Below are 15,056 nucleotides of genomic sequence, written 5' to 3' on the forward strand. Positions count from 1 at the left end.
TTTGCATATACTCAGTGTATATACTAGATCCGGGAACACACAAGCAGAAACTAAAATTGAGACAATTATATCCAGTAACTTAATTTTTCTGGAGAACTGGAATAGACTACCATTTGGCAGTGGGCCACCTTGATTCAGCTTATACAACACAAGTGTTCAATGGCAGCACAGTCTGAAAGCCAATGCTCTAGAGTGAGGTTTTTATTCTAAATTTCCAGAAGCTTATTATTAAAAGAAAGCCCAACAAAAGATGTACATAGAATACATCTCAAATAATGTATCATCAGTAGAAGACAGAATCATCAACAACAAGGTCTTTATGTACAAATAACTTCCTTAAACAAAATAAAATAATTACTTTCTTCCCCCTAATGGCCAAGAAAGGAAGTGGCTGGTTGATGCAAGAATGGAATAAAAAACATCCTGGTGAGACTATCAGCTCTACCATTTACGAATTTTGACTTTTAGTAAATCAATTCGTCTACATTTCAATGTCTTTACCTGCAAAAGTAAGAAAATATTTTTCTTACATGGTAGGACTGTTACAAAGTTCAATCAAGATAATGTACATAACAGCACTCTGCAAATTATTGACATGTTCTACAAATATAACCTACATTTGGACAAGTGCTTCCTTTAAATGCAACTGTCAACTATTGGTGAATGTGCAATTCCCTTATCTCCCCTTTTACTTACCTGATGATGAGCAAAACATGCCAGTGCTGAGAACCAAGAAGGCTAGCATCATTCGACTCACGTGCAACCCAAACTTCTTGCACACAGCCCTAGGAAAAACACAAGATTATCAGCATGGAAAATATTAGGAATAGACATTTCAAATCAAACGAGAAAAACACACACCACAGGTAACACTCAAGATCTAAAGTCAAACACAAAACTACCTTGACAGGTTTGTTAGCAATTCACTGTGCATAAGAAACCCAAACATTCTTGTTTCTGACACAGAAGAGAAGCTCTCTACCTAAAATAAAATGTATTCTTTATATGCTAAGATTATATCTATCAAGTGGAAAACACAATGATGTGGTGAAAAATAACAGACCTCAGATTCAGGTGGGCACACATTCAAATTCTGGCTCTGCCACTTACTAGCAGTGGAGCCCTCTAGTTGAATAATCTCTCTGTCTGATTCCTCAAGCATAAAATAAGGATAATAACACAAACTTTGTAAGGTTTCTGTGAGGACAATGCAAGGAAAAGTGCTTAGGAGAGTGCCTGGCACACAGTTGTTCAATAAACGGTAGTTGTCAGAAAAAAAAAAAGGCTAGGAGATAGATGAAAATGTGAGTAAGTGGTTATCTAAACCAGTGTTTCTCAAACTTAAGCAATTACATATCTTCTTCTACTTCTTTCTCGTAGGTGTGAACCCCGCAAATTAAATGTATTTAGGCATTCCTACTGCTTTGCTTAGTCAATGTTTGTTCAGACATACCCGTGTGTTCATCACTTCCCAGCTCAGATTCCTTACTGCATTTCAGAGCTTCTTTCTGAAGTAATTTTGCTTTTTCCTACGTATCTCTTTTAGAAGTTCTTTTAGTGAGAATCTGTTAATGATAAATTCTGTTTTTTTGGTTGGTTGGTTTCCTTTTCTTTCTCCTTTCTTCCCTCCCACCCCCGCACCTGCCCCACAGATAGGGTCATACTCTCTGTCGCTCAGGCTGGCGTGCAGCGGCATGGTCATAGCTCACCGTATCCTTGAACTCCAGTGTTCAAGGGAACCTCCTGCCTCAGCCTCTCGAATGGCTAGGAGTAACTGTGACTAAAGGCATGTGCATCATATCCAGCTCATTTTTTGTAGAGACGAGGTCTTGCTATGTTGCCCAGGCTGATCTCAAATTCCTGGGCTCAAGCAATCCTCAACGATCCTCCTGCCTCAGTCTCCCAAAGCATTGGGATTATAGGCTTCTTCCTTTTGTTTTTTTTTTTTCCTTTCTCTCTCTCATTTTTTTTTTTAACTGAAAAGTCTGTATTTAGCTCTTGGTCTTAAAAGATGGCTTAACCTAATGTACAATTTTAGGATGAGAATTCTTTTCTCTCAGCACTTTGAAGATATTCTTTTTTGGTCTTCTGGCTGTTAAAAAGTCTTCTGTCAGTGTAACTGCCTAACACTCCTTTGTAGGTATTCTATTAGTTCTCTGACAACTTTTAAAATATTTTTCTTTGTCTCTACTGTTTTACACAGTTTCACTACACTAATTTTTTTGTATCTAGCTTGGGATATGTTAGGTTTACTAAATCTATGGATTAGCATCTTTCTTTTTCCCATCATTTCTGGAAAATTCTCAGCTATTAATACCCCGAATATTGCCTCTCACCATTCTATCATCTCCTTCTACAATCTGATTAGATGTATATCAGTTCTTTCAACTTTGGCTTACACATTTCTTTTCTTTTCTTTTCTTTTTTTTTTTTTGAGAGAGAGTCTCTCTCTGTTGCCCAGGCTGGAGTGCAATGGCATGATCTTGGCTCACTGCAACTTCCATCTCTTGAGTTCAAGTGATTCTTGTGCCTCTACCACCCAAGTAGCTGGGGCTACAGGCATGCACCACCACGCCTGGCTAATTTTTGTATTTTTAGTAGAGATGAGGTTTCACCATGTTGGCCAGGCTGGTCTCGGACTCCTGACCTCAAGTTGCCTCCCAAAATGCTGACCTGCCTCAGCCTCCCAAAATGCTGGGATTACAGGCATGAGCCACTGCACCCAGCTGTGGTTTACACATTTCTTAACCTCTTCTATATTACCTTTTTTTTTTTGGTCTCTCTGTACTGCATTTTGAGTAATTTATTAAAATCAATCTTCCAATTTACTAGTTGACTCATCAGAATGTCTAATCTGCTGTTTACTGAGTTTTAACTATAAATATTATATACATATTATTGATATTATATAATATTACATTTTATATGATTCTTGTATGTTCTGATTTTTTTTTTAATTTATTTGGTCATCTCGTTTCTTGTTCATGTTTTTGGTCCTTTTACTTGTTTGAAAATGTTAAATATACTTATTTTATATTCCTATTTCCCAAGAAATGAAGTTTTTCAGGTCAACATTCTATTCTCACTCATAATGTTTTGTTCCCTTCTGTGCTCTGATTTATTTTTATTATAATTTCTTGTTCATTAGAACTTTATCTCTGGTAATTTTCAGACACTTGGATTAAGGGTCCATTTCTCTAGAGAAATTTTTGCCAGATGCCAGGGGCACTACCAACCCAGAACAATTTAAAATAAATTCTCGACTGGGCCTGGTATCTCACACCTGTAATCCCAGCACTTTGGGAGGCCGAGGCGGGCAGATCACAAGGTCAGGATATCGAGACATGGTGAAATCCCATCTCTACTAAAGGTACAAAAAATTAGCCAGGCGTGGGGGTGTGCACCTGTAGTCCCAGTTACTCAGGAGGCTGAGACAGGAGAATCGCTTGAATCCGGGAGGCGGAGGTTGCAGTGAGCCGAGATCACACCACTGTACTCCAGCCTGGGCGACAGTCTCAAAAATAAAATAAAATAAATAAAATATAATAAAATAAGTTCTCAGTTTAGGGCTTGAAAGACCATGTAGATGATTTGAATTCAGGCCCAAACCCATATGAAGACCAATTTATGGTTATAATTCTCAAAGGCAGTACTAGCTTTACTTTTTTTCCCTCCACTCCACTCAGAGTCAAGGCTAAAGATTTTTTAAAATCTGACATTTTTAGCTGTGGGAAGACTTTTAATAATGATCACTAAGTCCAAATACCTTTAAATATATTACTGAAGCATTATTAAAATAAGACGTTTGTTAGTTAATCATGTAAAAAAGGTGGCTATTTTTATTACCGGGACACTTAAATGCTTCATAGTCCCAACTAATATTCAATCAACTGATAGGTACTTGGTGAAAGATAATATACTGGGTGCAAAAAAGAGCAGTGATACCCCACACTGGGAGTAGTTCATCAACTAAGCTGTAGGGCAGAGGCAAATCACGATCCTGTATCTTAGGACCGAAAGTAGGGTTCTACTAAATCCTATCAAGTAAAGACCAGTTAGATAGTTTTTAACAGAATTAAAATGAACGATATAAAGATATGGTATGTATGACCTCAGGAAAGAAAACGATAATTAGAAGTACAGTGTTCCTCTTCAACTGCTGGTTTCAAACAAGAAGTCACACTTCAGATTTAATATCAGGAGCTACAGGTGATGGATGCATCAAAATCTCAGAAATCACCACTAAAGAACTTATTCATATGACCAAAACCCTCCTGTACCCCGAAAACTATTGAAATAAAAATAAAAATTAAAAAAAGAAAAAGAAGAGAAAAATAAATAAAAGCAAGAAGTTTTCAGACAGGCCCTGCTGACCCATGACCCACCAACCCATGAACTGGCCTGGCCCTCGCGGACACCATGTCTGACCCCTTCAGCATCGCCGCTATGAAGAAAGTGGTTCAACAGCCCTGGCTGGAGGCCAGGGTCAGCTGCATAAAAGTTTCCCAGGCAGCTGCAGACTTGAAACAATTCTGTCTGCAGAATGTTCAACACGACCCTCTGCTGACTAGAGTATCTTCAAGTACAAATCCCTTCAGACCCCAGAAAATCTGTTCTTTTTTGTAGTAAAATGAATCTTTCAAAAGTTTCCCAAACCACTTCTTATGATCCAGTGGATATTCAAAACAGATCTAAATTTGAAGCCTGTACAAAAGCTTATCCCTGGAGCACATGTGCCATACCATACAAATTTCTACTTTCGTCGGTCTTTAATATCTACCTCTGAATTTTGATGAACTTCTATTTCACAAGGGTAATTGTTTTATCTACACTGGCAGCAGCATACAATAAAACTCAGTATGAAAAAAAAAGTTTTCTTTCTCAGAAAAAAAAAAAATATATATATATATATATATATATGATATATATATCAGGAGCTGGAAGGAAAGTGTGTTCTATTTCTTTTTCTTTTTTTTTTTTTTTTTTTGAGATGGAGTTTCACTCTTGTTGCCCAGGCTGGAGCAACAAGCTCTCTTGTTGCTGGAGTGCAATGGCACAATCTCGACTCATCACAACCTCCACCTCCCGAGTTCAAGTGATCCTCCTGTATCAGCCTCCTGAGTAGCTAGGATTACAGGCATGCACCATCACACCCGGCTAATTTTGTATTTTTAGTAGAGATGGGGTTTCTCCATGTTGGTCAGGCTGGTCTTGAACTCCCAACCTCAGGTGATCCACCTGCCTTGGCCTCCCAAAGTGCTGGGATTACAGATGTGAGCCACCACACCCGGCAAAGTGTTTTCTATTTCTAATCACTGCCTAGACTATCACAAGAGATAATCTATGCAATAATGGGTTTCCTCATAGCATTTTTAGAAGCAAAGATTTTATACTCACTTGTAAAAGTAAAGTTCACAAATACAGCTCACAAAAGCCAGAAGACATCGCAAAAAGTAAAACACAAGAATCTGAAAGAAACCCAGAAAAAGAAAACAGAAGTCACAGATATGAGCTAGAAAAACTCGTAAACATGAACCACTCTTATTTATTGTCAGTAACACTGTAAATTGGTATAATTCTTTTGAAAAGCAACATGGATCAAGAATTTTCATATCCCTTGACTCAGTAGCAGTATACCTACTTCTATCACTCCAGCTGGTGGGGGTTGGGAGGTGGAGCTCCATTCACAAAAATGTTAATTGCAGTTTTAGTAAAAACTGTTTCAAAAACTACAAAATATCCAATTATAGGGAAATGATTAAATAAACTAGGCTACATCTAGCTCATGGACAATTATACAGATATTAAAATTTATGGTTACAAAGACAGTGAAAACATTCTTGCAATATAATGCTCATTCATTCAACAAGCACTTCTTCAACAACCATAATACATCAGGTAGTGATTATGACAAAATATTAAGTAAAAATGTACAATACAATATTATTTATACACCAGATACAGCTATGGACACTGTATGCATATGGAAAGACTGGAAAGAAATGTAATAAAATGGTAAAAGTAGCTATAACAACCTGGTAGATTTAGGTGAGTATTTTTCCTCCTATCTTCCAAAGTTCTGTAATGTGGTTTTATTAATTTTATAATTGACAACAATCAATTTAAAAAATAAAAATAATAAAATACGGGTTATACTGAATAGCTTTATACTACAGAATACCACATGGTTAAGAGCACTGAATTTCTCAGAACATAAACACTACTTAATATATATTATAACTGGCCGGGAGCGGTGGCTCACGTCTGTATTCTCAACAGTTTGGGAGGCCGAGGCGGGTGGATCACCTGAGGTCAGGAGTTCGAGACCAGCCTGGCCAACCTGATGAAACCCCATCTCTACTAAAAATACAAAAAAATTAGCCATGCATGGTGGCAGGCATCTGTAACCCCAGCTACTCGGGAGCCTGAGGCAAGAGAATTACTTGAACCTGGGAGTTGGAGGTTGCAGTGAGCCGAGATCATGCCACTGCACTCCAGCCTCGGCAACAGAGCGAGACTCTGTCTCAAAAACAAACAAAAAATATATAGTATGATTAATATAAGTGCATATAATGTAGAAAAGAGCGAGACTGTCTCAAAAACAAACAAAAAATATATAGTATGATTAATATAAGTGCATATAATGTAGAAAATACCTTCCATTTTCATTATAAGCAAAAAGTTCCAAAAATAAACTTGAAAACAGTGATCCTGTAAATGCCCAGATTCATTCATTAATTTAATAAAAATAGACTGAAAACCTACTTACTATACACTGAGCACTATTCTAGATGCTATTAGGAACACAGATAATTTTAGTACAAAGTGTCTACATTTAAGGACTCCTCATCTAATTGGAGAGAGTACATATACACATTTAGAAAGTTAAAATTTAACATGAATTAATATAAGAATCCTGTTTGAAAGCAGGACAAACATCACCACCACCATGCCTGCTAATATTCAACTGGAAGTCCTAGTCAGAGCAAAATGACACAAAAATGAAATGAGGTAACAGAATAGAAGAAACTAAACTTAACATACGAAGATGAAAGAGAACCCAAAAGCTTCACCTGACAAACCACTGACACTAATGAGGAAATTTAGCAAGACATTCAGTATTAAGATCAAAATACAAAAACAATTGTGCTCCTATATGCCAGCAAAAAGTAACAGAAAACAAGATACCATTTATGATCACAATAAAAAGTACAAAGAATCTAGGCATTAACCTATCAGACTTCACAAGACTGAAATGAATACTTTAAAAAACTGTATTTTTGCTTCTTGGCCTTTTGGCTAAGCTCAAGTGTAAAAATATTTATTAAAAGACACAGAAAACTTGACTAAACGGATAAACGTATCATTTTAGGGACAGATTGACTTAACACTGTAAAAGTGTTAATTCTGCTGAGTGCAGTGGCACTCGCCTGTAATCCCAACCCTTTGGGAGGCTGGGACAAGGCGTGTGCTTGAGGCCAGGAATTGAAGACCAGCATGGACAGTATAGCAAAGCTCCAAGTCTACAAAAAATTAAAAATTAGCTGGATATGGTAGCATGTACCTGTGCCCAAGAGTACCATGTACTCAAGAGGCTGAAGTGGAAGGACTCCTTGAACCCAGGAGTTTGAGGCTGCAGTAAGTTATTACTGCACCACTGCACTCCAGCCTGGGAAGAAGAGCAAGACTCTGTCTCAAAAAATAAAATAAAAGAATAAAATAAAATAAAATAAAATAAAATAAAATAATTCATTCTCAAAATAATAGGTAAATTTAATACAACTCTAACCAAAACCTAGCAGAATTTGGGTGACGGGCAAACTGATTCTAAAATGATTTTTAAAATACAAATTTAAAAAAGGACAAAGTAAGAAATTCATTCACCAGATACTGACATACATTACAAAGCCATAATAATAAAAGCAATATGGTAATAAACTGACCAATGACAAAGAATAGACAACAGAAACAACCCATATACATATGGGACTGAGGTGAATGATAGAGGTGGTATTACAAATCAGAAGGAAAAAGGTGGGTTATTTGGTAGATGGTGCTAGAAAATCCAGTTCACCATACAGCAAAAAATAAAGCTGGATCGTTCCACAATTCATAAAAATAAACTTCAAATGATTAAAGCCTTATATGTAAAAGATAAAATTAAAAGCTAATTGAATCCTAGCATTTTGGGAGGCCGAGGTGGGTGGATCACCTGAGTTCAGGAGTTTGAGACCAGACCGGCTAACATGGCAAAACCCTATCTCTACTAAAAATACACAAATTAGCTGGGCGTGGTGGCACATGCTTGTAGTCCCAGCTACTGGGGAGGCTGAGGCAGGAGAATCACTTGAACCTGGGAGGCAGAGGCTGAAGTGAGCCGAGATCACACCACTGCACTCCAGTGGGTGACAGGGCGAGACTCCATCTCAAAAAAAAAAAAAAAAAAAAGTTAATTGAAGAAAATATAGAAGAATATCTCTACGACCTGTGGTGAAGGAGGATTTCTTTTACAAAGACCCAAAATCCACCAATCGCAAGAGAAAATAGATTGGTTTGACCATATTGAATTAAAGATTACTGTTCAACAAAGGACCACAGACAAAGGTAATAAAGGTAAGAGAAAATATACGCAATATCTAAAACCTATAGGGGATTACTATTGAGAATGTCTACAAATTGGAAGAATAAAATAGAAAACCCAACAGAAAAATAGGCAAAGGATGTGAATGTGTAATTCACAGAAAGGAAGCTCTAAATGAGTAATAAATGTATGAAGAAATGCTCCTCTTCACTAATAATCAGAGAAATTCAATGAAAATGAGAAGCATCTCACATACATGAGAAGGGCTCAGGAGAGGAAGAGGGAGCCTGGAGTACTGCTGCAGAGAACATAAAGTTGTACAGCCATCTGGAGAGCAATCTGGCAGAACTCTGAGATTCAGTAAGCCCATGGGTCTATGTGTGGGATCTCACTCCTGAGTGTATACTTCAGAAAAATTCACAAACAGGTCCATAGAAGAGACAATACAAAGGTGCTTTCAATTGGGGTAGCAAGAGATTGAGAAGGCAGTTATCACTAGAGGTGCCAATTGTTACCACATTCTCTCTCAGAAACAACCATCCTTCTCTACTCAGCGTTATGATGCTGGGGCTAAGACTCTCTAAGCTACAATTCCCCTTTGCCGGGTGGCTGGGAAAAAGGAGATCGGAAGAAAGAACAAGAGAAGAAGAGAAATCTTGCTTTCCATTTCACTTGCTGTGCACATCAGTGATGTAAGAGGATTAGAGAAGAGGAAGAATTCTGTGTTGAACATGTAAAATTTGAAGTGACAGTAGATATCCAAGTGGAAATGAAAACCCTCTGCATAGCATATTGTTAGTTTTCTACTGAGCCCTTCACCCTTTATTATCTTTCCTTTGACAAGTTCAAAAAAAAAAAAAAAAAAACCAGAAATGAGGCCAGATGCAGTGGCTCACGCCCATAATCCCAGCACTTTGGGAGGCCAAGGCAGGCGGATCACTTGAGATCAGGAGTTTGAGACCAAACTGGCCAACATGGTGAAACCCTGTCTCTACTAAAAATACAAAAAAATTAGCCAGACATGGTGGCTCAAGCTTGTAATCCCAGTCACTCAGGAGGCTGAGGCAGGATAATCACTTGAATCTGGGAAATGGAGGTTGCTGTGACCTGAGATCTCACCACTGCACTCCAGCCTGGGCCACAGAGTGAGACTTCGTTTCAAAAAAAAAATAGAAATGAGATACTGGATATGGAAGGGAGGGACAGTATTTTTGTGACTTTCTGCAGGTGCTACCTTTCTGAACATTCTAAAATGCAAATGCAATCATACCTCTCTTTTGTCTGAAAACCTTTCAGTGGCTTCACACAACAGACTTGTGGGGAGAAGAACAACAGTCTGATACCTTAATAGATCCTACCAGGATTTGTAGAAATCTGGCGTCTTCTTAATTCTCAGTCTCATCTAATCTATTCCACCATTCCCTCTTCCAAGTGTCAAACCTGTTTATACAAGAAAGTCATGCTGTCCTTCTTCCCAGCCTCAGGGCCATCAGTCTAAAAGACTATTCCCAACTTTCTCCTGCATCCCCACTCTTCCTTTACCTAGACAACTCCTACTTATCCTTCAGTTCTCTAGTTAGGGACTTCTGCTTCACGGAAAATGGACTTTTCCCCTATTCCTGGACATGCTATTTAAAACCACCCAAAAAACCACCAGAAACTCTGGACAATCTATTTAAAACCAACCTAAGAAGACTCTGAAGGTGGAGAGAAGAAAGCAGGCTGGCTACAGACTTCAGGACATGAGGAACAACACAGTGGTAAATTCCATGGGTTTTCTTTTTGCTTGGTGTATTCTAGGCATGAAAAGCTGGCAACCGAAAATGCCAATGGGCACAGAAGACAAAAACAACCCAACCAAGGTCTGCTGTGTAGCCAAAGGACCAAAGAAAAGGTAGCCTAGCATGACAAAAACTTTTAGACAATAACTACTCCATTCAGGACAAATACCCTGGAGAAATACCCACTCCTACCCACGCATCAGAGGTCAGGTAGGAAGCCAGGACTTTCATCCCCACTGGTAGTAATGAGCCTCTCCTTCATCTTGGTGTCAGTGGCAACCACTTCAGGAGCCTGGACTTCCACACCCAACTTCGATCTGTCAAGATGCTTGGACTCCACCTGTAAGGTGGTATCAGTGGAGGCCTAGTAGGGAGTGAGACCTCCTACTCTTGCCCAGCAATAACAAAAAGGACGCCCTTCCTCAGATGTCAGTGGAGGCCTGGTAGGGAACCTCGAGTTCTACCTGCACTTGGCAGTAACAAGGTAGAAACTTCCCACTAATGCTCTTTTCCTGCTGGGTTAGTGGGAAGTAGTATCAAAAGAAGCCAGCTAAAACAGAAGGCTTAAATAAGATCCAAGGAGCACAAAACTTCAAAGAAAGCATGCTGAGCCCATGAATAATCCAGAATCTTATCATGCAACACCTAAAATGTCCAGCTTTCAACTGAAAATGACCTGTTATACCAAGACCCAGGAAGATCTCAAAGTGAATGAAAATAGTCCATCGACAGATTCCAACACCAAGGTGACAGAGGTGTTAGAATTATCTGACAAAATTTAAAGCAGGTTTCGTAAAAATATGTCAGTGAACAATTAAGAATATGCTTGAAGCAAATGAAAAGGAGAAAGTCTCAGTAAAAAAAATTAGAAGATATAAAGAAAAACCGAATGGAAAATTTAAAACTGAAAAAATACATAGAACAAACTAAAAATGCAATGGATGGGGTCCACATTGGAAGAGGGGACAGAGGAAAGAATCAGTGAAGTGGAAGACAGAAGAACAGAAATTACTCAATGTGAACAACAGAGAGAAAATAAATTGAAAACAGAGTCTCAGAGACCTGGGGGACTAACAACAAAAGATCTGACATTCACATCATCAAAGTTCTATAAGAAAAGGAAAAAGAACAGGGCTGATAAAGTATTCAAAAAAATAAAAACTAAAACCTTTCCAAATTTGGCAAAAGGAATAAGCCTAAAGATTCACAAGCTGAATAAACTCCAAACAGGACAAACCCAAAGAAATCCACACCAAGACGCATCATAGTCAAATTTCTGAAAACTAATCAGGTTAGGTCCCAGTTAACATCTAATTATTTCTCAGCACTCTACTTAAATTAGACCTTCCTCATATGCTATTCCATTGTACCTTGTACTTTTCCTTCATAAGACCCATCATATTTAGAATGATTTGTTCAACGTTCCTCTTCTCCATTAAACCACAAGTTTCATTAAGTCAGGGGCTTGGTTATTGTTATAGCCACAGCCTTAATACAGTGTCTACCAAATAAAAGTTGTTCCATTAATGCTTGTTGAATGGTGAATAAATGATTCTTCTTCAAAAAAAGTTCCCTTTTAACTTCCAATCTATTTTGTCCTTTTCTCAAAACTATATCAGAGACTCACCTCTTGATAGATTCTGATTGCTTCCAGGTTGGTCTGCCCTTACCTTATTAGTTTGTAGAATTCTTGCATGAAATGCAGCTGGCCAGGCATGAAGCAACAGGTAAGCATAGGAGCGAATGGCGTATGCTGGGGAATATTCCCAAGTCTGAAACCCTTCCCCATAGATGAGGTAGTGTGTCTAAAAATACAAAACAGATAGATTCAGGGTTATATTGGCCAAAAATCTCTGTTAAGCAGATGCAAGTGAAGTTTCTGAGCAGAAATATTAAAGACAAAGGCAGGCCAGGCATGGTGCCTCACACCTATAACCCCAGCACTTTGGGAGGGCAAGGCAGGCAGGTTGCTTGAGCCCCATAGTTAAAGACCAGCCTGGGCAACATAGCAAAACCCCATATCTACAAAAAATATATATATAAATATATTAGCATGGTATGGTGGCGCATGCCCGTAGTCCCAGCTATTCGGGAGGCTGAGGCAGGAAAACGGCGTTAACCCAGGAGGCGAAACTTGCAGTGAGCTGAGATCCGGCCACTGCACTCCAGCCTCGTTGGCGGAGCGAGACTCCATCTCAAAAAAAAAGAAAGAAAGAAAGTGAAAAAAAGTGGTTGCCTCTGGAAAGTAGGATTTGGATATGAGAAGTGGAATAGAAAGCTACTGTTTTTCCTTTAGGTATTTTAGTATTTGTTAACTTTAAAAACTATCTCCAGGTATTATTTTCATTTAAAAAAAAAGAAAATTACAAATTAGACCTTGGTGTAAACCAGCTAAATTCCCTACAGCCTTCCACAGCAGGTAAATCATCTGCTTAGAACACAAAAGTGAAAACATGTTACTGGCCAGGCCCAGTGGCTCACACCTATAATCCTAACACTTTGGAAGCGAGGTGAGAGGATTGCTTGAGCCTAGGAGTTCGATATCAGCCTCAGTGACATAATGAGTCCCCATTTCTGTTTTTTGTTTTTTTTTCTGAGATGGAGTCTCGCTCTGTCACCCAGCCTAGAGCGCAATGGTGTGATTTCAGCTCACTGTAAACTCCGCCTCCCGTGATCAAGCGTTTCTCCTGCCTCAGCCTCCCAAGTAGCTGGGACTACAGGTGCCCACTACCACGCCCAGCTAATTTCTGTATTTTCAGAAGAGACAGGGTTTCACAATGTTGGTCAGGTTGGTCTCAAACTCCCAACCTCAGGTAATTCACCAGCCTCGGCCTCCCAAAGTACGGGGATTACAGGCGTTAGCCACCATGCCAGGCCTGTTTTTGTTTTGTTTTGTTTTGTTTTGTTTTAAAGAAAATACAGCTATTTTACTAGGAGTAACACTTGTATATTATTTGTCTCTCGATTCGTAATAACACCTATGCTGCAAAATCAAGAACAAAAAGAGAAAACTAAAGAAATCACCTACTGGCTCCCAATAGTTGAATGTTTCATCACAGTCAGAGATGTTGCTCAGGAGAGCAGCACATAACCTTGCTGACAGCAGACACTTGAAAGCAGTAGATCCTTCAGGTGCCCAGACTTGTCCTGCTTTGTTCCCAGATAACCTGCTCAAAAGCAAAAAAAAAAAAAGCATGTCAGGAAGGACCTGCTAATCAGAAGACCTAAATCTAGAAAGAAAGGACAAAAAGAACAAGGGACATCAAAGCACTTAAGTTATTCACCTAAAAAGGTGAATGGCTAGTTGTTCTCTCTCAGTAAAATGAATAAAGAATTCAGATTTTTAAGAAAAAAAATGTTATGATAGGGTCTTGCTATGTTTCTCAGGCTGGACTTAAACTCCTCGGCTCAAGTAATCCTCCTGCCTCGGCCTTCTGAAGAATTGACTTTAATCACTCAATCACTCCTTCCACTTCCTGCTTTTAAGACATAAATTAACTCATACACTTTAGCTCAATGCATTTATGACACTCCATTTATCTCAAGTCAACTAATCACTCATTTGAAGGCCACAAAGCTGTCATTCTCCTTTTCTTTCTTTTCTTAACAAAGTCATTGCTTTTCATGGCTTTATTCATTCACCCTTATGTTCAGATAGAAACCTAGGTGCTAGGTACATATGCCTACTCCAATTCCACATGTTGACAGCTCCCTTAATGCAGTTCCAACCTGCAGCCTCCCGGGTTTGGGAAGAGGTGGTGGCGGGTTGGATGGGCCCAGTAAAGGGTTGGGACTTGAGGCAGAATAAAAGGAGCTGTGAGGAACAGCCGTAAAAGGTATATACTCTTTGATCCTGTCAACATCTCCAACAGAGGCTATGCCCATTCTAGGCCTGGCCCGAGAGCATCACAGATCCGCACTCCAAGACGGTTTTACAAGAGAGGAGAACCCGCAGTGGAGGGATCTAAGGTGGGCGAAGACTGAATGCTGACCCGCCCAGGAAGAGTAATATGACCTAGCTGAAGAGGGAGCTCAGGCCTCCGGCGGGGAGGCCAGGCCTGTCGGAGCCCCGCGCGCCACTGCTAAGACCCTCCCGGGGGCAGCCCCGAACCGCGCAGCCCGCCGACCGGCCACGCCCCTACCGCGCCGCACACGTACTCGGTCCTGTGCTCCGCGCCGCCCGCCTCTCCGCTGCCCAGCAGCTCCCGCAGCTTGTCCGCAGCCGGGGCCGTATCCCCACTGCTGCCCCCGCTGCCCTTCAGGCGCTGCCGAGCCCCTCGACTAGCCATGGCAAGCTTGGGGGAAAAAGACAGAATTCGGAACCCTATGAAGTCGGTGAGCGCGGAGACATAGCTTTGACTGGCAAACGGTGTCCGCCGAGGGACAAAAGATCTTGACATGCGCAGAAAAGACTAAATTATAGTGTTACTGGGCCGATTGGGGCAGATCCCCGAGTAGCGAAGAAATAGAACCTGAGCCTTGAGTTTCTTCATCAGGGGTGTCCCATCCACCTGCTTCTAATTCTGGCCATTCCTACCTCCCTCCAACTCTATTTTCCGTCACTTTTCAGCATTCTCCATTCTCAAAAAAAAAAAAAAAAAAAAAAAAAAAAAAAATCACCTCAGCTCCCCTATTTAAATGAAAAAACAAAGTGATTAAAGGACTCTACATAGTAAGTAAGATGTGAAGTATTC

General features: G+C 39.7%; 1 protein-coding gene and 1 pseudogene across 5 annotated transcripts in view; one reads left to right on the top strand and one right to left on the bottom strand.

Moving 5' to 3' along the window:
- The window catches only part of ALG9 (ALG9 alpha-1,2-mannosyltransferase), a 95,972-nt gene extending 81,216 nt beyond the window's left edge, over positions 1 to 14,756 (bottom strand). For 2 of the 5 annotated variants that reach the window (XR_002730896.2, XM_023208215.2), the window contains exons 1-5: positions 14,521 to 14,756; positions 13,391 to 13,529; positions 12,033 to 12,167; positions 5,398 to 5,468; positions 697 to 785 (exon numbers count right to left, since the gene is read on the bottom strand). Coding sequence is in view for 4 of the 5 variants with exons in the window: in XM_023208215.2 (XP_023063983.2) it covers positions 697 to 785; positions 5,398 to 5,468; positions 12,033 to 12,167; positions 13,391 to 13,529; positions 14,521 to 14,651 (565 nt within the window). In the remaining variant the exon portion in view is untranslated. Of the gene's footprint in view, positions 1 to 696; positions 786 to 5,397; positions 5,469 to 12,032; positions 12,168 to 13,390; positions 13,530 to 14,377; positions 14,466 to 14,520 lie in introns of those variants that run through there. The other 3 variants (XM_023208214.2, XM_023208216.2, XM_023208217.2) reach the window with 3 other exon arrangements.
- Positions 4,420 to 4,626, top strand: LOC111540126 (annotated as a pseudogene).
- Positions 14,757 to 15,056: the final 300 nt, after the last annotated feature.

Source organism: Piliocolobus tephrosceles, chromosome 13, assembly GCF_002776525.5.
Source record: "Piliocolobus tephrosceles isolate RC106 chromosome 13, ASM277652v3, whole genome shotgun sequence".
In the NCBI taxonomy this organism is placed as follows: domain Eukaryota; kingdom Metazoa; phylum Chordata; class Mammalia; order Primates; family Cercopithecidae; genus Piliocolobus; species Piliocolobus tephrosceles.